This window comes from Jaculus jaculus, chromosome 5 (genome assembly GCF_020740685.1).
Source record: "Jaculus jaculus isolate mJacJac1 chromosome 5, mJacJac1.mat.Y.cur, whole genome shotgun sequence".
In the NCBI taxonomy this organism is placed as follows: Eukaryota; Metazoa; Chordata; class Mammalia; order Rodentia; family Dipodidae; genus Jaculus; species Jaculus jaculus.
In genome coordinates, this window is record NC_059106.1 from 24,765,255 (window position 1) to 24,791,321 (window position 26,067).

Sequence of the window (26,067 nt, forward strand, 5' to 3'; positions counted from 1 at the left end):
TCTCCTATCTCCTTGACCTCCATCTATCTCTCCACTCTATCCATCTTGCTGGAATCACTGGGATCTCTGCCCTGGGTCATTGCACATGCCATCTGCTCCAGCCTGTCCTTTCCCTCCATCATCTCCTTTCTTCTCCCTCATCCTGCTCAGTTTCCTCGTTAGCTTTGTCCACTCTGACATAGTGTTACGAGTGTGTTTACAGGTCTGCACACCCCCTTGCTTCCTACTGAGGCACTCCAGGCAGGTAGCCTAGTGCCTGCCACCCAGCCAGCACGGTACTCCATACAAACAGAACGTGAGTGACGACAGCTAGGTGGCTGCCGTCCGACTTTGCGGCTGGGATAAGTGACTGGGCTGTCCAGGCACTGGGTCCTCGCGTGTCACTGCTCACCCTCCCCTACTTGCTGGCCTTGACCGTCCAGCCCAGAAGACCGCTGTGTGGGGTTGCTAGTGCTCTTTCCCGGGGTTCTGCTGGGTGCTGGGCACTGAGCTGGGTCGTGAGGACTTTGTGGCGGTACGGAGGTCACCTGGAGCCTCAGGGCTCTTCCCTGAATAGTAAGCCCAGAGCAGTCTGGTGGTCAGAGAGGAGGTGCCTCTGAGGAGTGGGTATTGCAAATCCCGTTCTCTCCTGTCCACTAGTATGTGTCGGCAGGCCCCTATGTAACATCCATGGAGATGAGCATGTTAGTGAGCCCAGGACCCAGGGAGGAGCCACCCTGAACACCACAGAGAAAAGGAGGCGGTCTCTTTCCTGTCATCCACACGGCTTACTCCCAGGAGACCAGGAAGGATGGAACAGGATCCTGCCAGTGGCTCGTCCTTGTGTCTTTTTCTAGAAGCTGCAGACACACTCAATATTCATAACACAGGTGTGCACACGCTACATACCACACATAGAGAACAACACATACATTCTCACATAACCACATATGCAACACACATATGCCCCCTGCATGTACATATGCCACACATATATAATGCATACACAACACAATATCCAGTACACACACATGCATAACTCTGCCCACACATGAACACATGCCACTTACACAATACATGTGCACATACAGCGATGTGCGCACATACTACACATATAATGCATACACATATAATGCACATGTGGACACACCACATATGCAAAGCATATAAACATATACTTGAAATGTACAGGCGATGGGCTGGAGAAATGACTCAGAGGTTAAGGCACTTTCCTACAAAGCCTAACATCCCAGGTTTGATTCCCCAGTACCCATGTAAAGCCAGATGCACAAAATGGTGCATGCATCTGGAGTTTGTTTGCAGTGGCCAGAGGCCCTGGAGTGCCCATTCTCATATTCCCTCTCTCTCTCTCTCTCTCTCTCTCTCTCTCTCTCTCTCTCTCTCCCCTGTTTCTTTCCCCTTGCAAATAAAAATACAGCAATACAATGTAACAATGTGCACACATGCCTTGCACTACCTATACAGCACATCTATACACCCAGATGCACACGTGCCCTCCTCTGCACACATACAGCCACATGCCATGTATACAACAACATGCACACACCCATGTGCACAGTTCCCACACAAGCACACAGCAAGGGGAATCTAGCAGGGCAGTTCTGGGGGCGGCTGGGAATTCTGAGCTGAGTGCCGCTGCCTACAGCCCTGTGTGGACCCGGCGCATGCACAGCACTGATATAGCCATTAGGTTGGGTGCAAGCTTACTGGGCAGTTCCACAGCTGTGAGTGGCCACAGGGTCATCCACCCTCGCTGCTTCTGGAGGTTTCCAGGTGTCTGGGAAATCATTCAGAAACATTGGCCATGAAAACAGACCAATTTTCCGTTTTTGTTTTGTTAACAGAGCTGTCAACTACCTCTTCCTGGATGTACTTTTTTTGTTATGCTTTTTTTCTTCTGGTACATGTATGATATACATGTATGTATACATGTTCATATGCACGTGTGTGTGTGCGTGCGTGCACGTGTGTCCAGAAATTGACATCAGGTACTTCCTTCGCTCTTATCCTCTTTATTTATTTATTATTTTTATTTTATTTTATTTTTTTACTTAAGGAGGAGAGAGAGAATCAGCCCACCAGGGCCTCCAGCCACTGCAAATGAACTCCAGACGCGTGCGCCCCCTTGTGCATCTGGCTTATGTGGGTCCTGGGGAATGGAACCAGGGTCCTTTGACTTTGCAGGCAAACGCCTTAACTGCTAAGCCATTTCTCCAGCCCCATCCTCCTTATTTTTTGAGACAAGGCCACTTGCTCAACTTGGAGTTCACTGATTTGGTTAGACTGGCTAGCAGTGAGCCCCAGGGTCCTCATGTCTGCCTTCCTGGTGCTGGGAGCACAGGTCTTTCACATGGGTGCTGCGCATCCCAACTCAGATCCTGCCTCATGCTTACATAACAAGCACTTTACCCATCCACTGAGCCTTCTCCCCAGCCCTGTATTTGCTTTTTAAAGGCATTTTCCTTGGTCGGGCTATAGCTTAATGATACAGTGCTTTCTGAGCATGTGTAAAGCCAGAGCTAAAAGAAAAGAGGGGCTCAGTTAACTGTGCATTTGGAAAGGTAAACACTGATTTTCGATGCAGGCAGCTCATGACTACAAATCCCAGCATTTGGGAAACTGAGACAGGAAGATTGCCATGAGTCTGAGTCCAGCTTGAGCTATATAGTGAGTTCCAGGATAGCCTGGGTTACAATATGAGAGCCTGTCTTTAAAAAAAAAAAAAAATAATAATAATCCCAGCACTTGGGAGAGTAAGGTAGAAGGATGAGCATGTGAGTTTGAAGTGAGATTGTGCTACAGAGTTCCAGTTTAGGCTGGATGAGAGTAGGAACTTGCAAAAGAATGAGAAAAAAATGGAAAGAAAGAGAGAAAGAGGGAGGAAAGGAAAAAGGAAAGATATTAAGAAAGGAAACAAGAAAGAATGAACAGCATTGAACCCAAGTGTCTGTCTTTGGACAATTGAATGGACAAATGTGATTGATTCACAATGGAATTGTGTTCAGCCTTAAAAAAGGAGGGAGATTATGGCACATGCCCACACACAAGGTGTATATATATATACACATACATACATATACACACACACACCTTGAAGACATTATGGTTGAACTAAGACAGACCTGAAAGGACAGGTGCTGTACGGTTCTGCTAAGAGAAGGCACTCAGTGTCGTCAAATTCCTAAGGATAGAAGCAGAATAGCAGAAAAGATGGGCAGAAAGTTAGTGTTTGATGAGGATAATCCTAGTCGGCATGTTAAAAAAGGCCTGTAGATGGAGTGGGTGCTGAAAGCTGTATGTTGTGACTATATCGGGTGCTGCTCAGATGTACACTTAAAATAGTGAAAATGGTAAATATTATGGGTATTACATCACAATACCAAAGAGAGAGAGAATCTGTAGTGTGCTCAGTACAGTGCTAGACTGTCGGCGCCTTTATTTTCCTGCATATGTTACAGTCACCTATCTGGCAACAGATCTGTACATATGAGAAAAACAGACCTATTGCATCTCTCATAATTATACCGAAATCAGACTCAGCCCTGCTTCCCCTGGCCAGTGGCCTCTGACGAGAGGCAGAGTCCACCAAGAGCTCTCCACTTCTTAGTCTTTTCCCAGTCTAACTACTTGTTAAAGAACTCTGTTTTCCTAAAGCCTGTAATTACGCTTGCCTCCCGGGCACCCAGGCATTTTCTTTCAATAAGCAAAGAGCATCCTACAATTATCACGATGATTTGTTGAGCTAACGCCAAGTGCAGTCAGAGGCTGACTCAGCTCTGGGAACTGACACGCACGTGTTGGGTTTTCAGTCCTGGAGGCACCACCAGTGTGCACGGGTCGATAATTAATATTAAGAGGGGAGAGCTAGCGATCCACCTAGATAGATGCCCATGGGCCTGGGCAGGCAAGCCGGTGGGAGGTGCCCTTCCTGAGGCTGGCCGCTCATCAGAGCGAGCCCTGCCTTCACCGATGGCTTTTGGTAAATGGCTGTAGCCTGTGTGCACAGCGGCCTCTGAGGCCATCACCTGGCGCTGCTGGAGCCACACGCAGCCGAGCCGGGGTGGGCAGACAGTGGTGGAGTCTGAGCCTGTCAGCTCTGATTTGCGGCGGAGCCTGGTTCCGCAGGCCTGCCTGTAATCTCCCCAAGTTCAAAGAGCACGGAGCTGCTTGTCTTTGTCAAGAGCACGGCTGGGGATCTTTTATGTGGAAGATGTAGGATTCTCGAGCTGACTTTGATTATTTATTCATCCCCCTTTGTGGGTGTGTGATAGCACAGGGCACCCTTGTCCTGGCCACTCTTGCTCAGGAGTTCATGGGGCTTAAAGCCCTTTGAAAATTGCTTTTCGAGGGAGGGGTAAAGTTTTTGAAGTCCTCTCTGTCTCTCTTCCCCCACCCTGCAGTTCCGCAGCAACTCTTGCCACCGTTCCACGCACCCTTACCGATTGACATGCGACACCAGGAGGGAAGGTACCACTACGAGCCTCACTCCGTCCACGGCGTGCATGGGTAAGTGACGTCCCCGGCCTGACAGCCCCAGCGTGCAGCCACCTGCCGCCAGGGTGCAGAGCCAACATCCTGAGCCATCTCTCTTGCCTCTACTCTACTTTTTGATGTTTCAGATCTGTGTGACCATGAATGGGCTGGCACCTCTTCAACCCATGAGTGTGACCCTCTCAGCGGGTGGCCCATGTACCAAGTCACCCTCTGGCTCCTTCTGAGAAGAAAGTTCAGCTTACATGTCATCATCACGTCTGTGACTCTAGGCTTCCTTGTTGGGTCCCTCCACGATTGGAGGCTCCTCACCCATCCAGGAAGCAGGTCTCCTCAAGTCTCAAAAACACGAATCAAGGTGACCTTATGCTACCCTGACACAGTACTTTATGCTGTTCCCGTTACTGTCTCACATGTCTCAGCGTGGACAATTCATTGTATGGTCCCCTGCTCTAAGGACAAGCTCAAAGTGACCTCTTGGGACTCTCCATACTCCTGCCTTCATGTCCCTAAGGAGAAGGGTAGTACTGTGTCCGTGTGCACACTCTTACCTCTGACCATTCCCACCTGGGGCCTCCAGGCCCCTGGCTGATGTCCACTCTCTGGGTCATTGTTACTTGAGGCTCTGTTCCACTATCCATTCTCTTACAGGTTCTGCTCTGCTCCGCTACCGTATCCATTCTCCTTCTAGAAGACGGACTCTGTTAGTGACTTTGTTCATTGCTGTGACAAAATACCCAACACCAGCAATTTCAGGAAGGAAGGAAGGGAGGAAGGGGAAAGGAAAGGGAAGGGGAGGTGGAGGGAAGGGAAGGACTGTCTCTCTTGACTCAGAGTCTGAGTGCACAGTCCATCATGAGGGTGAGGTCACGAGAGCTAGAATGCGAGGCAGCTGGCTGCATGGAATCTCCGTAGTCAGAAAGTAGAAAGAAGAATGCTGGTGTTCAGCTGATTTATTCTTTCCATTCAATACTGGACCCAGCCCAGCCCATGCACTGGTGCTATCCAATTTGGGTGGGTCTCCCCCACCTCAATTAACCCAATCTAGAAACCACTTCACAGACATACCCAGAAGTTTGTCTTTTAGGTGATTCTAAATCTTGTCAGTAGTAACCATCACAGAGGCCTAGACCTCCTTCCCACTCCCAGCCTCTCCACACCTCTTCTCCTAGAAGGAGGGTTTCTACCCAGGATTTTCTGCTTCAAGGACCCTCCTGACCGTCCCCTTCCCTCCCACTTCCTCTGGCCACTCACTTGCACACCAAGTTGCTGTCTGGGGAACCAACACACAACCCCTGTCACTTGTCTCTGTGCCTCGCTCCTGTCGCCTACCAAGTCTCTAGAACCCCTCAGCTTGCAAGCTCACTCACTGAGCACTGGGTGCCCCACACACGAGTGGAACTCTGCCATGGTTTCCTAGCACACTAGTGTTTCAAAATGATCGATTGTCACATCGCCTCACACGGGCTCGGAGCCGTTGTACCTACAGTAGGTGGCACATAATAGGTACGTTGTGAAATAGAGAAGGCCCCCTGTGAGGCGCCATCTGCCACTGGAATAAAGTCAACTGGCATTGCTGAAGGCTTGGTACATTCAAAGCATTGTGGCACTCCAACCACCACTCTGTATAACACCTATTAAAAAAAAATCTGTTCTCAAAAGAAAAATCTATTCTCTCCCCAAGACAACAAACCTGGAACTTTTAAAAAGTATGCTTAATGTTTCTCTTTGGAAGAAATACAGACATGTAAAAGTGGCAAAAATCAGGTAGGATAGTTGAGTCAGCAAAGTGCTTGCCTTGCAAGCATGAGAACCTGAGTTCTTTCCCCTGAACCCACATAAAAAACAAAAAGCTCGGGCTGGAGAGATGGCTTAGCGGTTAAGTGCTTGCCTGTGAAGCCTAAGGACCCCGGTTCGAGGCTCGATTCCCCAGGACCCACATTAGCCAGATGCACAAGGGGGCGCATGCATCTGGAGCTCGTTTGCAGTGGCTGGAGGCCCTGGTGTGCCCATTCTAACTGCCTCTTTCTCTCTGTCTGTCACTTGCAAATAAATAAATAAAATTTTTTAAAAAAAAAAAAGCTGGGCATGGCGACACACATTTGTAATCCCAGCAGTGGGGAAGCAGAGACCGACAGATTCCCTAGAGCTCTCTGGCCAGCCAGTTTAGTCATGTCAGTGAGCTCCAGATGGCAGCCAGGTATGGTGGCACACACCTTTAATCCCAGCACTTGACAGGCAAGAGGATCATCGTGAGTTCAAGGCCACCCTGAGACTACATAGTGGATTCCAGGTCAGCCTTGGCTAGAACAAGACCCTGCTATCAAAAACCAAGAAAAAAAAAAATGAAAAAAGGAAAGTCAATGATACCTGAGGTTTTCCTCGGGCCTTCACATGCACACACAAACAGACACATATACATACACAAAAAGTTGCAAAAAATCACATCAGATTTTCTGTATATCCTCCAGTCTACTCTTGAAATGTTGACAGTATATATAACCAATAACGTATGCAGTGCCACAAACTAACCCCATGTGGTTTGTTGCCACCAATGTCTTTATTCCCTGGTTCGGGATCCAGTCCTGGATCTCACATTGCATTTGGTTGTTGTGTGTTCAGTCATCCTCAGTGCAAGCATTTCCTTAGTTTCTCTTTATCTTCTGTGGGGTTAGCATTGAGTACCAGCCCGTTACTGCATAGCATGCTTTTCGGTTTGAGTTTACCAGACGTTGATTTCAAGTAACAGCTTTCAGATTGTGCACTCTGAGGAATCACAAGTACTTTCCAGACCATTATAAGAGGAGGTGTGTCACCATGATGCTTCTTGTCACTGGAGACACTTTTTAGAACATTCTAAGTGCTTTTCCGACCATTATATGAGGAGGTGTGTCACCATGAAATATCGTATCACTGAAGATGCTAATCTCTTCCTTAAGGGGGTATCTGCTGGGATTCCCCATCTTCAAGTTGATCCTTGGTTACTTGATATGTATACTTTGCAGATATAGATATACCCTATTTCTGAGGCTGAGGACATAACTCTAGCATGCCCAAGATCCTGGGTTCAATCTCCAGCACCATATAAACTGGGTGTGATGGTGCATGGCTATAATTCCTGGGTTTAAGAAGTGAAAGCAGTAGTATCAAAAGTTCAGAGTCTGGGGCTGGAGAGATGGTTAGGTGCTTGCCTGTGAAGCCCCTGTTCGAGGCTCTATACCCACGTAAGCCAGATGCACAAGGGGGCGCAAGCGTCTGGAGTTTGTTTGCAGTGGCTGGAGGCCCTGATGCTCCCTTTCTCTCTCTCTCCTTCCACCCCCCCCATCTTTTTCTCACTCCCTGTCTATCTCTCATAAATAAATAAATAAATAAAATGGTTAAAATAAAATAGTTCACAGTCATCCTTAGCTATATAAGGAGTTTGAGATCAGCCTGGGCCAAATGAAACCCTGTCAGAAAGAAAAAGAAAAGAGTTTAAAAAAGGAAAGGAAGGAAATCATAGTCCCGAAGCCCAAGCCCTCAACCGCACACTGGCGTCTCTCTGGAGCCAAGTCTGAAGCCCAGGTGTGTGTCGAGCCCATACGATCCCCGCCCCCCCGCCATGAAACCTCGGACACGGCTCCTAGTCCGCGGTGCTCCAGTCTTCTGAACCTTCAGGAGCCTGGCAGGAGTGCAGGTTCTCAGCCCTATGGAACCAGAGAGCACGGGGCAGAGCCGAGCATCTGTTTTATCATTCTTTCAGGTGATGCTGCCGCAGGCACTGGCTACGTTGTACGTTGACTGCAGATAGAGCCCCGTGGGGGAGTATGGGTCCTCGGCACCAGCCCTCCCTGGCCAGGTAGAAGTTGCAGGCCACGTCTTCTCTAGGCTTTCCCATTCCCTGGATTTAGGTTGGGTGTAACACATACCCTATCTGGAGCCTGTTTCCTTCCAGGCCAGGGATGGGGATGCCCCAACCTCTAGGCACAGGAGAACCTGGACGATGGTAGGCTGCAGGCCGTGGCCAGCCACCCATGTAAACGACCTTGTCACCCATTGGCCTGTGGGGAATATTCACTAGATTAGAAACCTGAAATGCTATGTATTTATTTCCTGCACTACTGTACAAAGTATGCCAACTTAATAACTGAAAGCAACACAAGTATATTCTCAGAGACTTCTGGAGACTAGAGACAAGAAGTAAGTCTTACAGAGGGTTGGCAGGAATTGCTGCTTCTGAAGGTCTCTGTAGAAAGCCCATGCCTTTTGTTTTTCCTGTCTCTGTATGCCCTTTGCATCCTTTGGCTTGCAATCCCAACCTCACACCACATCACCTTTTTTCCTTGGTCTTTCCTACTGCAGTTTTCTCTCTTGGGATGGCTTTTGGGTCCCTCCTCCTTGTCCATCATCCTCATTTCCTCCCAACATCCTTGCCAAAATCACATCTGCTGAGTCCCCCTTCCACTGCAAGTACATTCACAGGTTCCAGGATTAGGATACGGGTCTCTTTTGGGGTTATTTTCCAGTTCGTTTGGGATCACTAGGTCCTAGTATGGAAACTTCAAGGTGGGCCTGTTTGCCTCTATGAGGACTACGGGGGAGGTAGGGGCGCTAGGCTCTGGGTCTCAGTCCGGGAAGGTCTTAGCTGTCAGCCCCATTGTCAGACGGCAGCATGGTTTCCAGGACCCATGCCAATGCTGGGACAGGCCTCAGTGTCTCCACGCTACCCTCAGGACAGTTGGTTTCCACCCAGGCCAAAGAGGAACATATTGATGGTTTCAGGGCTGGCTATGGGCTCTGGAAGACCCACCTCCTTACCCTCACCCCTACAATACCCCAAGTGAGACCCGGAACAAAGACTGATTAATGTGGTTGAAGCTTGGCAGGGTCCCCAATCCATCAAGCCCCCGTTGTAGCCTGCTCTTCTGGGCTGCCACCAAATGCGTCTAATTACACAAGCAGTGCTCAGCAAACGAGGTGTCATGTCATCTCTTGTCAATGGTCTAAGCCCCTGCCGGCTGCTCAGTCACAGGGCTGTTTGGGGCCCTTGCTTGTGGGCTTGCTTGCCACTCTCACCTCATCTCATCCTGTCCCCATGAGCTCCAGGGGTGGCGGGTCCAGTGTGGCAGACTCCAGCTATCATGAACCCTAGTATATTAGGCAGGGTTCTCCAGAGGAACATGAGTGTGTAGTATAATGAGCTTGGCTAACATGGTATGGACTGGAGCATCCAATGATGGCTGTCAGATTTTATAGTGAAGACTTGGGAGATTCCTAGAGGAATCCTGCTTTTCAGTCCATATTGAAAGGCTAAGGAAGCTCAGTTCTGATGTCAGCAAAGTTTGACAGCAAGAGGTCCATGCATTCACCAGCAAAGGGCACAGGTGACCAGGGGGAGGCAGCGCTGCTTTGCCCTCCAGCTGCCATATATGTGCACTGCCATAGGAAGGACTGCCCACTCTTGGGGAGTCTTCTCCCCCCCGCCACCTCAGTTAACTTCCTAGAAATACCCACACAAAGCTGCCCAGAGCTGTGTCTTATTGATTCTCAGTGCAATCAAGTTGACAGCGAGGTTAACTATCCACGTGGCCTCCCCATGCCTGAAGGGTTGCTACAGTCATGGCCAAGGACCTGCTCCTGTCTCAGCGCTGTCTGGGCTTGAACCTGTGTAGAAGAGCTGATCCCTGTGGACTAACAAACTTCCGGTTTCTCATTCAGAAAGAGGCCACATCTCTTAGTGTTCCCAATGGCACAACCCACTGGGGTTGTTTTTACTTTTTTCTATGTATGTATACATGCTCGGGTGCATATATGTGCATATTGTGTGTGGAAGCCAGAAGAAAACATTATCTGATATTATCCCCAGGAATGCCGTCCACCTCTTTTTAAGGCAGGGTCTCTCATTGGTCTGGAGCCCAGCAATTAGGCTAGACTAACTAGCCAGTGTGCCTTAGGGATCTGCCTGCCTCTGTCTCCCCGGTGCGGGGATCATAAATGTGTGACACCACACCTGGTACTTTTACTTGTACTCTGGGGTCTTCATGCTTGCGAGGCAAACTCTTTACTGACTGAGCTTTCTCCCAGCCCCAACTGAGTTGTTTGGAGAAGGAAACATGAAGTTGTGGAGGAACATGTAAAACAGTTTGGAAACATGCTGTTACCTTACGTCTCCCATTGCCCTGATGATGAAGGGTTCTTTGCTGGCTGGGGGACATATGTGGGGCGTTCTTGGAAGAGGCCATATCTGATGGCTGTGGCATGCAAAGGTGGGAAATGGGGTTGAGGGAAGGAAGAGACAACCTGTTCCTCGGATGGTGGAGGAATTTGGATCTCCATCCCTCTGTGGTTTTAGGAGCAAGGATGATGGTTAGGTTTATCACAGGACCTGTGGGACAGTCAGTGGATAGAACATAGCCAGTGTGACTGAATAGAGAGGCAAAAGGTGGGCATGGCCCAACTGGGCACCACATCTCCTAAAGGCTTTTGCACCTGAGGAGAGGCAGGGCATGGCCTTCAACTTGGGGACACCATGCAGCCCAGCCAGCTGGATGGCTTCATCCTGAGCACCCTCTCCCAGTCCCTCTGTAGGACAACCCTTCTTTGATACCTTTGGGGGCAAACCCCACGCACGGTAGGACTTTCATTGGTCCCTTATGTTCTCGTGGTTCCAGAAGAGGAAGTGACACTGTTCACAGATTCCTGATGTGGCATCATGTTCCATGGAAACCACAGGTGGTGGGGAGACAAGTTGATTAACATTTCTCTTGTGACCCCCAATGGGGACACACACCTGACTTTCCAAGAGTCTTATACGTGCAAGATGAAAAGGCTAGCTGAAAAAAAAAAAGCCAGGCACTGTGGTGCCATCTCCATGTTGCTGTGGGGAGAGAGGAGCACTTTGCACCCCCTCTTGGCCTGGCCTTTTAGAAATAGGCTTGCCAGGGTGTTATGGGGAATGTGCTTGTGTGTGGCAGGGAAAGTCCACCAAGAAAAGCAGCATTCCTTTGGTGCACTTGGGCCCACAGTACCTGCTTTTCTGTACAGAAAGGCTGCTCATGCTAGTTGTTCAGGATGCTGGAGCCTACCTTCAAGCCGTAGAGTTGCTTGTGGGCTCCAACCCTGTCCTGCCCTCCCCTGCTCTGGGGCTTCAGAGCAGACCAATGCCAGCTGTCTTTCATCCTCAAAAGATTCCAAATCCAACCTTTTTTACATTGTCACATGATACCATCACCTGCAAAGTTCAGGTTAGACATAGCACATCAAGTTTCAAAACAAACAAAAATTCTCATAATGCTTTAAGTAAGCTTATGATTTTTGTGTTGGTCTACATTGATAACTATCTATGCAAGCCAGAGGTGGGACACATCTAGGAGAATGCCCCATGCAGTGGGTCCCCATCCGAACACCTCAATATGTCTTTAAATATGTTCATTCTAGGCCTCGGCCCCAAATATTCTAGTTCTTTCTGCCTGAAAATTATTTATTGACAAGCTTCCACAGGCCAAAGTTTGGGAAGCACTGGAGATCACCTCACATATTTGCTAATCAGAAAAGAAGCCCAGAGCCATGTGCTGGCTTCCTGTGTCATGGGGCTGGCATGGAATACAGCTTGCCCTTCCTGAAATGGGTGGTCAAAACCCCTTGTGCCTCTTGCTGTCAAACTCACACTTGAGGCCCTCCACAACAGCAAACCCATGTGTTTCTACTCTCAGTTTGCAGGAGGCATGGAGCTTGTGGTGTGGGAGTGGCTGCAACCTCTCAGCCACAGGACTGGCCCCATCTCTTTTCTCAGCTGTCCCATACCTGACTTCTGACCTCCAACCTCCAACCTCTTGCATTCTAGACCTAATTGCTTTGCACAGACCTCGGTCCTGAGCCTAATTTAGTTAGTACTGCATGGCCTGTCCTGCATGGACAGAGAGGGATAAGGGCTCTGCTAGGGAGAGAAAGGGAACAGTTTCACACACCCGAGTCCTCCCTCACTTGGCTCCAGTGAGGACACACAACTGGGGTCGTTAGCCTCTGAGTTGGTACAGCCTCACTTAAGACGGTGGTTTCTTTGCTGTCTCTGGGCTCAGCTCTTGAATGCTCCAGTCTGGGGTATTTGAAGATAGCTTTGCCAAAGTCAATGTTCATCGACTGCAGCAGTTTGTGGTGATTAATAAACACACTGTCTGACTCACCAGTACAGTCTGGGCCATTGTGACTATCCTCAGCCATTCAGGAGGGCAGTAATTGATCAGAAAGAAACAAGGCTAATTTCTTATTGGTTTTTGGCTCAGTGCCCTACTTCACAAGTCACATTGCATTACCTTTGAGCTTCCTGAGAACCTTCTCCTTCAGCAGACATGCATGCTTCCTTTTAGAGCATGGTGGAAGAGGAGAGTTCAAAAAGTGTCTCCTGCCTCCTCGCCTGAGATGCTGGATGGACTCAGGGTCACCTGCCAGGGACCTCATTGCCCTGCTTCACAAGCATCTCTCTGTTGCCCTCTGTCTTCAGGGATCTTCTTCGAAAACTTGCCAGGGTTACAACTTGTTTTTTTTTAGAGGAATTGTATAGCAAGCAGAAAGGGAAGCCAGAAAACAGGGTGGGTAGTCTGCCCTCCCTGTTGCTGTGTCAAGGCTGAGTGACACAGTTGTCGAGGTCCCGTTGGGCAGGGAGGACCCTTCTTCTCTCTGAGTCAGCACATCTGAGTGAGGGTCAACACAGCTAAGTGATTGCAATGCTATCATTTCCCATTCATTCTTTTTTTTTTCTAATTTTTTAACTTAATTATTATTTATTTATTTTGTTTTGACAAAGAAAGAGGGAGACAGAGAGAGAATGGGTGTGCCAGGGCCTCCAGCCACTGCAAATAAACTCCAGATGCATCCCATTCATTCTTAAGGAGAAACTGAGGCACTAGAAAGCTGACCGTCTTTCCAGTAACTTATCTCGTGTTAGAATTGTACGAGTGAGTGAGTGTGTGTGCATGCTCATATATTCAAGTATGCATGAGTGCATACCTGTCCAATGCAGAGGAAAACCTTAGATGCCATCCTCTAGGTGCCATGCACCGGTGTTGAGACAGCATCTCTCACTAGCCTGGAACTCATCAATTTGGCTACATGGGCTGGCCACCAAGCCCCAGGGATCAGCACATCTCCATCCCCGCAGTGCAAGCGTACACTACCATGCTTGCCTTTTTATTTCTTTCTTTATTTTTTTTTATTTTTATTTATTTACTTGACAGCGACAGTGAGAGAGAGAGAGAGAGGCAGATAGAGAGAGAATGGGCACGTCAGGGCCTCCAGCCACTGCAAACGAACTCCAGACTTGTGCGCCCCCTTGTGCATCTGGCTAATGTGGGTCCTGGGGAATCAAGCCTTGAACCAGGGTCCTTAAGCTTCACAAGCAAGCACTTAACCACTAAGCCATCTCTCCAGCCCCCTACTTCTTTTGTTAACATGAGTTCTGGAAGTGGAACTTGGGTCCTCAAGTTTGCAAAGCCAGCACTTTCCTGTCTCCCCAGCCTTTGTGTTAGACTTTTTGTCACAGTGACAGGTAACAGAAAACAGCTTGGGCTGGAGAGATGGCTTAGCAGTTACGGCACTTGTCTGCAAAGCCTAAGGATTCATGTTCGCTTTTCCAGATCCCACATAAACCAGACGCACAGTGATGTTTGTGCACAAGGCAGCACATGTGTCTGGAGTTCGATTACAGTGGTTGGAGGCCCTGGCATGTCAATTCTCTCTCTCTTTCTCTCTTCACATTAAAAAAAAAAAAAAGAAGCAGCCAGGTGTGGTGGAGCACGCCTTTAATCCCAGCACTCGGGAGGCAGAGGTAGGAAGATGGCTGTGCGCTCAAGGACACCCTGAGATTACATAGAGAATTCCAGGTCAGCCTGAGCTAAAGTGAAACCCTACTTTGGGGGAAAAAAGAGAGAGAGAGAGAGAGAAAGAAGTTTATTTTTGTTCTCGGTTTAAGACGTTTCAGTCCATGGTCAGCTGACTCCGCAGTCATGGCCTATAATGATGTGGAACAGCATGGTGACAAGAGCGTGTGACAGGGACTGCTCACCTCAAGGCAGTCAGGAAGCAGACAGAGGCACAAGAAAGGTCCAGGGACAAAATTTGTTCTACTGACCTACTTCCTCTAACCAGGCCCGACCTCCCCATCTTGCCATCATGGTTATTCCTTTGATGAGAACTCTCATGATTCAGTCATTTCCCAATGCCCCCTCAGCTGTCAAGAAGGTCTTTAACTCATGAACCTCAAGGGATAGTTCAGCTTTAAATCACAGCATATTCCTAGTTGGTCACACAGGTGGGATTTGAACCCAGGCAGTTTGGCCCTAGAGGGCTCCACTTGTTACTGTTTCTCCCTGCTCTGAGAATACCAGATTCCCAGCATAGAGACATGCTCCCTCCTCAATGTGGGGCAGACAGTTCATTTATAATGGATTCTGGCTTGTAAAAGTTTAATGACGAGCGTGTCTGATAAGATGCCTGGTCTTTGATCTTCACTGAACACCAGTTCCTTGCAGAAGAAGAGCTGCCTGGCCTTGGGCTTTGGGGAGCACTGCATGGTCACCTAAGAGCAGGAACCTGTGAGGAGGAAAGGTGATCTTGCTGTGTAGAGATGGGGCTGCCAGGGGAGAGAGGGGTTCCTGGCAACTGTGGGGTGGGATTGCTGGCTGGGAGATCTTGCAAATCAGGAAGTGACCTTCCACATCCTCCTCTCCTTTCCCTTGAACATTGCCCACCTTACACCACCAGGTTGGAGGCAGAACTAGGTGGGGATCGAACAGAAATCCTACCTGTACTGCAGGGTCTGGTTACATATTGGAACTGGGCTGATTAACTGGTATGGTCCTCGGTTTTCCCTTTTCTGAAATAGGGATCTATTTGTATTCATTGTGATGGTTAGTATCACCAACTTGACAGGATCTGGAATCACCTAGGAGACAATGCTGTTGGCATGTCTGTGAGGGAGTTTCTAGATTAGGTTAACTGAGGTGGGCAGATCTACCCATGTACCCTGGACATAGGCGGCACATCCCAGCCTGCATAAAGAAGAATATGAGCCGAGCAAAGCCTCTCTCTCTCCTGCTTCCTGACTGTGGGTGCAGTGTGACTCCTTAGGCTCCTATCTCCATGCCCTCCCTGCCTTTATGGGCTGTACCCTCAACCTGAGAGCCAGAGTAAACCCCTCCTTCCATAAGTTCATTTTTTTCAGGTATTTTGCCACAGCAATGAGAAAAGTAGCTAATATACACTCATGAAATTGCAATGGATTTATTTGTGAGTTCTACAACATGTGCCGTAATTTGAGTCTGTAGAGTTACCCAAAGACCCATGGGTTAGTGCACATCCTGTGGTCCTGCTGGAAGGTGGTAGACCTTTAAGATGGTGGGGCCTAGTGGGAGGAAGTGAGGTCACCGGGGCTGAGCCCTTGGAAGGGATACTGGGACCCAGGCCTCTGTGAGGTAGAGGGTGCCTCCAACACCTTCTCCCATCCTGATGTACCTTGCCACCACAAGCCCAAGTCAACAGGGCTTAGTAGCCGTGGGCCGAGCCCTCTGCGGCAGTGAAGCTGAACACGCCTTTCCTCTGTGCACTGGTTTCTCTCAGCTGTTTGGAAAGCTGGCTGACACAAAGCAGGTATAACAGGGTGCATATTTGGTTCCCAGCACCCAGCAGGATGCTGGGCCAGTGGTGGCATTCAGGCCTCCGGTGCCCTATAAGGTGGGTAATACACTCAACGCACTCCCAGAGGAGAAAACTGGAGGTTCACTGAGTTCCCTTAGCTTGCAAGTGAGATCTGATCCCAGGCCTGAGCTCATTCCTGTGTCTCTGACGGTCCTTAGAGCAGGAGACTTGCTATACTCTCGGGGCTCAAGTTGGTTAGCCCTGGTGGCAGGCACAGCAACAGGCAGTCACAGACTCAGAGGCCAGGGAAGCGCTCGGTACTGGTAAATGGGGTGACCTTTGAAACAAGCAGCGGATAAACTGTACGTGCTGAGATGAGCTCTCAGCCCACATTCACTTATCCAGTGGGTTTATTATCTGTGTCATAAGTGCTGTCCTTTGAGGCTGCTTCCACCAGCATCAGTTACCGTACTTAGGGAAGGTATGAGCTGTGTGCTGTCCCTGAACCCCGATGCTTAGTGCCCGTCAGTGGCAATTACTGCGGGCAGCGGTGGAGCATCAACTCTGCCATTCCTCCCAGGGACGCACTTCTGAAATGAGGGCCTGGCCTGCCCCCCCCCCACCCTGTCTCACACAAGCTGATTGACTCTACAGGGAGCTTCTCAGTTTGCCTTCATTAGAGGACATTTGCCCTGTACCTGTGATGTGCCAGCCAGATGCTGAGCATTAGGGACACTGCCTACTGAGATCTCGTGGTCTGTGGGAACAAACAGAAGCAAGTGGGGGGCAGGGCAGGGAGCCGAGCACAAGGAAGCTGGGAAGGCGGCGGCTATTATCAGCCGTGAGACCTGCTTCTGCACGGCTTGTAGCCCGCAGGCGCTGCTGTGGCCCGCTGCAGGGCAGGTGTGGAGCAGCCGAGGAGGGGACCCATCCTATGTATGCACTAATGGGCGCCTGGCTGCTCCTCCGCTTCCAGGAGGAGGTTTATCTGAACCATTCAGAGATCCATCTGGCTTTGACAGGCCTGCAGGAAATTCCACGTGGCCCTTAGCTGGGCCCAGCTATGGAATCTACCCTGCTTGCCCACAACTCCCACAAGCTCACTCTTTCTTTTTAATTTTTTTTAAACTTTATTTTTATTTATTTATTTGAGAGATAATGAGACAGAGGAGAGGGAGAGAGAGAATGGGCTCACTAGAGCCTCTAGCCACTGGAAATGAACTCCAGATGCATTCATCCCCTTGTGCATCGGGCTTACGTGGGACCTGGGGAATTGAACCTGGGTCCTTTGGCTTTGCAGGCAAACACCTTAACCACTAAGCCATCTCTCCAACCCCCTCCCCCCTCCTTTTTGCAAGGTCTCCCCTTCTCCTACTCCCTCTTACCATCCCCCTAGACCATCTATTCCTGCCCATGGCTTTGAGGCATCGACTCGTTGGGGGCAGGGGGGTACACGTGTGTGTGCATGCATGTGGAGGCCAGAGGTTGACATCAGGTATCATCCTCTGTTGCTCTCTCTACACTATACTCGATCAGACAGGGTCTTTCTCTGAATCTGGAGCTCACTGATTCAGCGGTGCAGACAAGCTAGGCAGCAAGCCACAGGGATCCTCCTGTCTCCACCTCTCCAGCACTGGGGATTTTAGGCACATAACACATGGCCAGGGTTTTACATAGGTGCTTGGGATATGAACTCATGTCCTCATGCTTACACAGGAAGAACTTTATTTACTGAGCCATCTCCTCAGCTTGCTGCATGGACTCTACTTAGTGGTGTTCGACCAAGGTCAGCCTTCACTGCCAACCAAGCCAGATGCAATAGAAGAGCCAGGCAGCTCTGCCAGATACCTGGAGCAGGACCACCTCCAACCCCACACTCTACCTTCCTGCCAGCAGCTCTGCACTGTGCTGCGAGAATAGTCCCCCAACAGCTTTCTCTTATCTGTAAACTTTGTTTTTCTTTCTTTTTCGAGGTACGGTCTCACTCTGGCCCAGGCTGACCTGGAATTTACTCTGTAGTCTCAGGGTGGCCTCAAACTCATGGCAATCCTCCTACCTCTGCCTCCCGAGTGCTGGGATTGAAGGTGTGTGCCACCACACCTGGCTTTAAAAATATATATATTTTATTTATTTATTTATTTATGTATGTATTTATTTATTTGAAAGACAGAGAAAAAAGCAGAAAGAGACAGAGAGAGAATGGGCACATCACTGCCTCCAGCCACTGCAAACAAACTCTAGACACACGAGCCACTTTGTGCATCTTGCTTATGTGGGTCCTGGAGACTCTAACCTAGGTTCTTTGGCTTTGAAGGCCAGTGCCTTAACCGCTAAGCCATCTCTCCAGCCCTTGTTTTTTTCTTTTTGAGATAGGGTCTCATGTAGCTTATGCTAGATTTGAACCAGCTATATAACTAAGGATGTCCTTGAATTTATGATCCTCCTGCCATCACCTCCTGTGCACTGGGATTACAGGGGTATACTGCCATTCCTGGTTTTATGTGGAGCTAGGGCTGAAAGTCAGGGCATCATGAATACTAGGCAAACACCCTTCCAACTGAGCTGCACCCCAACCCCTCCTCTTCTTTGGAGCTGAAGTTTTGCGTGTGAAATAGCAGCGTCTTCTTGCCCTCCTGCTCAGAGGGAGGAGGGATAAAGAGTGATTAAATCAACCTCTGCTGTATCTTAACAGAGCCCATCTGTATGGCTTCCTTTGTGGACACCATTTTATAACCTCATTTCCCTACACAGACAGCAGTGTTTACTTCATACGATATCTGCTCTCTGTCAGCGCAAACACTGACTTCTCGATTAGTACTCTGCTGAGGGGGAAACTGTGGCCCAGCTGGGTGTAATACAGTTTGAGGACTGTAACTAGAGCTGAGGGTCTATCAGATTGGATTGGTGTGCCCATCACAGAGCAAGCCCCTGGGATAGGACTAGAGTTGCCCAGGAGGGATCCCCAGCACACTTTCATGGCCACAATCAAGATGTGCCCCTTGGGTAGTCTAGAGGACAATGCATAGTGTTGACCTCCTCACTGCACACTGTGTGAGTTCTCTACTACAGCCCTATGGCTGCGTCACTCCCTTCCCTGGAATCTCTGTCTACCAGCGTCCCACGTCCACTCAGCCACCCTTTCGGAAAAAATTGGACCTACTAAGATATTGATGACAAAACAAAAACATGTGGAAGATGATGTACCCTCATCTTCAACTTGAGGTCTGAAGATGAGTCAGCACTTGGGAGGTCCCCTGGGTCCTCCACTTCCTGTTTCAGGGCCGCCTCCAGTTTCCACGACAGTTTCTCCTGCCTTCTGGGGTGGTGGTTAGTTTTGCTTGGCTGTGCTTTCTATAAACGACGTCGCTGCAGGTGTGTCCTCTGGAAACTCGGTTCGCACACTCTGCATCGTGTGCTGGAAGTTTGCCTGTTGTGGTGCGGGGCTCCCTGCTCCTTCGTTCATTCGTTCATGTGTTCTGCTGCCCTGAAGCAGTCTGTTGGCAGACATCTGGGGCGCACTTGTGTCTTTGAACATTGCTCTTGTGGGGCACCCATGTACCCGCCTCAGGGCTCCTTGTGTGGTGGGTTCTATAATCTGCCCAGGAGTAGAATTACTGACTTATATAGGATTTTGTTATTTTCGCCCTTCCAGATGTCACTAGATTTTTGCTGGGTGATTTGGCCAATATTTAGTTCCACCAGCGGAGCTGAGGGCTTAGCTTGTTCCGTATCCTTGTCCCTAGAGGAATGTCTGTAGCTTTTCCATTTGTCTTGTCATCTTTTATTTTTATTTTTATTAAATATTTTTTATTTTTATTTATTTATTTGAGAGCAACAGACAGACAGAGAGAGAGAGAGAATAGGCATGCCAGGTCCTCCAGCCACTGCAAATGAACTCCAGACACATGCGCCCCCTTGTGTATCTGGCTAACATGGGTCCTGGGGAATCGCGCCTCAAACCAGGGTCCTTAGGCTTCACAGGCAAGCACTTAACTGCTAAGCCATCTCTCCAGCCCTTATTTTTATTTTATGTATTTTTTGCAAGTAGAGAGACAGACAGAGAATGGGCATGCCAGGGTCTCCAGCCTCCACAAATGAACTCTAGATGCATGTGCAACTTTGTGCATCTGGCTTTACATGGGAATGGGGGAGTTGAACCTGGGTCATTAGGCTTTGCAAACAAGTACCTTAACTGCTGAGCCATCTCTCTAGCCCACATACGTTTATTGGCCACAAATGTTGCCTTCTTGTGAAATGTTCCTTTGGCTGTTTTCCTCATTTCTATGTGGTTATTTTTTTTCCTGTTGATTTGGATGAACATTTTATATATTACAGCCACTATGTCATTGCTAATAGGCTATGTCATAAATAATCATCTCTCCGCGTGTGCCTGGTCTTTCCCCTCTGTTAGTGGAGAACTCCAATGAAGACAGGTTCTCTTTGGGACATGGACCAGGATATCCATATTCCTCATTCCATGCCTTCTTTTCTCCTGGCTACTGGCCCCTCCTAGCACTTCCTGCTGTGGCCTTCCATGTTCAGTCTTGTCCTGGCTCCGAACTCCAGCCTTGCACGATTCAGAGCCTCCTTGCTGTTCCCCTGGAAGAGTCCCAGCTAGCCCAGGTGCTACCTCATGCAGGAAGTCCCCTCAGATCTCTCTAACAGAGTGGACGAGTTATTTCCTTTGCTCCTCCTTCCTGAGCTTCTGGTGCTGCCTGAGACCAGCAGTTGGTGATCGCCGGGGTCTCCGTGTAGCGGCAACACGCTGGTAGCCTGTGTCCCCACAGACTCACGGCACTCGTGCACTCTGCTAGAACTGTCAGCTATGAGTTCAGTGTAGATCCTGGCAAGAAGGGGTTCCCATGACACAACTCCGCAGCCACATCTGTCAGCTGCGTTTGTGACCACCTGCCCCACTGCCTGAATGAGGGAGGGTCCTGGGTGAGTCTTCCTTGGATCCTCGGCTTCCCACTCAGAACCACCAAAGGCTCAGTGTACCTTGGCTGAAGGTAGGTTTGTGCGTAGCTCCAGGAACAAACACTGTCATCCCAGCTCCTGTTTGCAGAGGCCAGACTGCTACGCAAATGTCCAAGGAACTACACACAGACACAGAAAATGAGCTAGGCTCCAACCTGAGAAGGGCCTTCAGGGTTTCCTGAAAGAATTCACTTCATATCTAGGCTGGGGATATGGCCCAATGACAGAGTGCTTGCCTACCATGTGTTAGGTCCAATTTCCACCCCATTCCACCACTAATGATGATGATGATGATGGTAATAATAAATGTAGATTCAGAGCTGAAGAGATGGCTTATCTGTTCAGGTACTTGCCTATGAAGCCTAGGACCCAAGTTTGATTCCCTGTATCCACATAAGCAAGATACATAAGGTGGCGCATGTATATGGAGTTCACATGCAGTGCCTTGAGGCCCTAGTGCACCCCCCCCCGCTATCTCTACATATATATCTACTTATGTAGATATATTCATAGATATATATATGTATATATATATACATGTAGTATATATATATATATATACTACATGTATATGTCTTTCTGTCAAACAAGTTTAAAAATAAAAGAATGACTTATTTTTAAAATGTAGATTCACTGTTATGTCTGAGAATCTAAGTGCCACATGCACATGTCAGAAAGAATGTGATTTCCAGAACTTTCCAAATGGATATATAGAAAATATAGTGAGCAAGCTTGCCAACATATAGTTTCACATACAGAACCAGACAAAGTAACCCAACCCAACCAACACAGGAGTGAAGGTGGAATTCCAGCCTGTGAGTGTGGTAGGGCACACATTCTGTGTGTCAGCGGGGTCTGTGCTGCAGACCCACTAGGAATGCCCTGTCCTACCCACCCTCCCTGGCAGGGGGAGTTTCCCGGCTCTGAGAAGAAGAGTGGCAGATCAGCAAGGCTGGGGTGCTGGACTCCCTTTCTGGTAGGTGGGTGTGCCCTACTGGGGACCTTCCAAGAGAGCACTGCTCCGTATTGCTGAAAATGTGGGTGCCAGCCCTGAGTGGCTCAGAGACAGTAGAAAAGCGTAGCTCCCCACTCCCAGGCACAGCTGGCCCATCCGTGACGCTGTGATCCTAGTGGGTGGCAGGCATCTTGGCCCAGAGGCAGGGCTGGGACACGCAAGCAAGCCAGCAGTCCCCAGGGCTGAGGGCTTGGTGTGTCATGCCCGGCGGATTCCGCTATGGTGAGGCAGTGACCGTGTAATCCCGGCAGTGATGGGAAGGCATGCTCCGGAGCCCTGTGAACAGGAAAGCCGGAGCCCAGGGCTCAGACACTCCCCTCTGCAAGCATGGCATGGAAGATCCCCTGTCTCCACCTGGCACTAGGAAGCACCCATGTGGGCCTTGGTGGTCACCTGAATTAACTCTTTGAGAGTCTAGTCACAGAAGGAAGGTGGCAGTAAGGAAGAGGCGACGCCTCCCACCCCTACCCTTGAGGGCTGGCTCCACCCTGGTAAACTTCACAAACCTCATTTGGTGCCTAGGGCTGCCTGAACAAGTTAGCACAAACTCGGTGCTTAGAACAACGGAAATCTTTTCTCTTTCATTCTCTGGAAGTCAGAAGTCCCAAAGCAACCTCACCCGACAGAGGGCAAGGCAGGGTCCAGACTGCGCCTCCTGGAGGCTCACGTGGCAGATGCTCTGTCTCCTTTGGCCTTTGGTGGGAGCCTACAGTGCTTGGCACGCCTCCCTCTAATCACGGCTTCCGGGTCACATGGCCCTCTCCCTTCTGTACCCAACCTCTGCCTCTTACTTATAATGACCTTGTGATGGCATTTAGGACCAACCAGATAGACCATAACTTAATTCATCTCAAATCTCAACCTTCATGGCATCCACCCTGTGTCCTTTGATGCACAGATAAGATGTTTCACATGTTGAAGGGATTCACACGCTCTGTGGAAGATGTCACCAGCCTCTTGCACATGTGCAGGCCTTCCTTCCACATGTTCCCTTCCTCACCACTGATCTGTAGACACTCCGACCTTCCGCTGACGTGGAAACAGCTCAGAGTAAACTCACAGAATGAGTGTTGAGCTGAGCTGAGAGGCAACCCAGATTTTCTTTCTTTCTTTTTTTAAAATTATGTATTTATTTGCAAGTTGAGAAAGACAGAAAGAATGGGCACGGGCTAGAGAAATGGCTGAGTCCTTAACGCACTTTCCTGCAAAGCCAAGGGACCTGCCTGTGCACACCTCTATCTGCTCATCCATCTGTTCATCAGTCTCCTCATCCAGCCAGCCAGCCAGCATACTGAGCATGCCCCAGGCCCCTGATGGGGACAGGTCTGGTGCTAAGCAAGCAGTGTGGACTGAAGCAGACTGGGTGCCTGCTTAAACAGGCCGGTAGTGAATGTTTTGCAGCCTGTAGCTCATCAAGAGAGTATTCCAGATTCCAGGCGAGATGTAGGTGCTCAGTGTTGGTCAAGGAGCCACCTTCCACAGGTACATCTCACAAGGTGCCTAACCTTGACGTGGGACTTGAAGGTTTCTTGAGTTTCTGGGCTCTGTATTGCTGAAAATGTGGGTGCCAGCTCTGAGTGGCTCAGAGACAGTAGAAAAGCGTAGCTCCCCACTCCCAGGCATAGCTGATCCCCTGTCCTTGTGAAGGGAGGAAAGTGGGTAACTAGGGAGAGGGCACAAATGGGAAGACGGAAGCTGGGAACAAGCTGCACTGCGGTGTCTGCCCCTGCCTCTGAGGCCGCAGGGCATCCCTGAAGCCAGCCAAAGTGGAGTTATAGGCTGGCAGCCCAAAGCACCTGGCTCCCCCCACTTTCCATACTCACAGACATCCCTGATATTGCAACCTGCTTCTTCCACTAGCCTTGCCGCAGCCGGGTCTCAACAGTTCTGTCTGTGAGGTGGGGCATGGGCTCTGTGGTGGTTTGATTCAGGTGTCCCCCATAAACTTAGGTATTCTGAATGCTAGGTTCCCAGCTGATGGAGATTTGGGAATTAATGCCTTCTGGAGGGAGTGTATTGTTGGGGGCGGGCTTATGGGCTTTATAGCCAGTTTCCCCTTGTCAGTGTTTGGCACACCCTCCTGTTGCTGTGTTCCACCTTAAGTTGGCCAGGGGGTGATGTCCACCCTCTGCTCATGCCATCGTTTTTCCCTGCCATCATGGAGCTTCCCCTTGAGCCTGTAAGCCAAAATAAATCTCTTTTTCCCAGAAGCTTCTCTTGGTTGGGTGATTTCTACCAGCAATGCGAACTGGACTGCAACAGTAAAGTGGTACCAGGAGTGGGGTTGCTGCTAGACACCTGACTATGTGGCTTCGGCCTTTTGGAGCTGATTTTCAAGAGGAATGTGGAAGGAGTTGAAACCTTGGCCTAAGAGATGCTTTGCAGTGCTGTAAGTACAGCTTGATGGTCTATCCTGGTCAGAGCTGAAAGACCTGAAGGCAGTAAGAACTATGGACTGTGAGGTTTGGCTTATGAGAGAAAAAGCTTTGCTTGGACTGGGCTAGCGGTTTATGTGAGAAGCTTGCTCTTGTGCCCGTGTCCTGAGAAGTTGTGCAGGGTTGCTTTGCGTAGAAACGAACTGGTGTGTGCAGAGGGATACGGCACAGAAAGAAAAATCTTTGGGTGAACTGTTGCCCGTTCAGCTGCAACTGAGAGATTACAACCTATGAGACTGGGCTTGCTGACCTGAGCTGGGGCAACAAGAATAATGTATACTCTTTTGAAGGGGCCTGAGTGCTCAAGGAATGCCCTGTTCTTCAAAGTCTGCTTTATTCCCCCCTGGATTAACAAATTGGCACGTACCTGGTATCGTGGAGTACAAAATGCTGGAAAGAGGGTCATTGAGTTTGCAACACGGTCTTGTGTTTTGGAAATGGCCATGGGCAGTGTGAAGCAGGTTTGTTGGTTGCCTGCATAGAGACCCCATGGGGCCATGAAGATGAACTGTGGCTTGCAGTGGAGACCCAGTGGAGATGCCGGGACCATGAGATGGCTGCCGAGGAGCTGCCGGCCCCGATGATGTTTTCCAGGACTGTGAGTAGCCTAGCTGGAGGGGCGGAATTGGAATGCCAGAGACTTGTTGCTGGTTAGAATTATCAGACTTGAAGATTTGTCACTGGCTAGAGTTGCTGGACTTGAAGCTACAGAGTTTGATGTTTTCCCTGGTTGTTTTAAATCTTGTATTGGTTGAATGTTTCTTTGCTATGCCCAATGCCATCTATTGCAGTGTGGATATTTATTCTGTGCCATTCTGGGTTTTTTGAGGTTATATTTTGGTATTATGGCTCAGTTAAAAGATCTTGAACTATGGGGATGTATGAACATCATTGAGATTGATTAAAAACTATGGGAATTTTTAAAGTCAGACTGAAAGCATTGTATTTTACATCATGTATGGATATCAGTTTATGGGGGCCAGGGGCGGAATGTGGTGGTTTGATTCAGGTGTCCCCCATAAACTTAGGTATTCTGAATGCTAGGTTCCCAGCTGATGGAGATTTGGGAATTAATGCCTTCTGGAGGGAGTGTATTGTTGGGGGCGGGCTTATGGGCTTTATAGCCAGTTTCCCCTTGTCAGTGTTTGGCACACCCTCCTGTTGCTGTGTTCCACCTTAAGTTGGCCAGGGGGTGATGTCCACCCTCTGCTCATGCCATCGTTTTTCCCTGCCATCGTGGAGCTTCCCCTTGAGCCTGTAAGCCAAAATAAATCTCTTTTTCCCAGAAGCTTCTCTTGGTTGGGTGATTTCTACCAGCAATGCGAACTGGACTGCAACAGGCTCCTATCTGTTTCCAGATTTGCTGGCCTGTCTCAGCTGCTCAATGCTGGTTGCTGCCTCCAGCTACCCTCCCCAAGTGGCAGAGACCACCTGGGGTGCTCTGGATGAGTCCCTAGTGAGTCAGCCCTCTCAGCTCCATGTTGCTCCCTTCCCCAGGGTGAGGCTCCGATCCTGCCCTTATTCCCCTCCTCTCTGTTA

General features: G+C 49.3%; 1 protein-coding gene across 1 annotated transcript in view; it reads left to right on the forward strand.

Annotated features, from left to right (window-relative positions):
* Positions 1 to 26,067, forward strand: part of Gli2 (GLI family zinc finger 2) — a 191,428-nt gene that overhangs the window by 117,220 nt on the left and 48,141 nt on the right. The window contains exon 2 of the mRNA XM_045148949.1: positions 4,401 to 4,506. Coding sequence (XP_045004884.1) covers positions 4,401 to 4,506 — 106 coding nt within the window. The remainder of the gene's footprint in view (positions 1 to 4,400; positions 4,507 to 26,067) is intronic.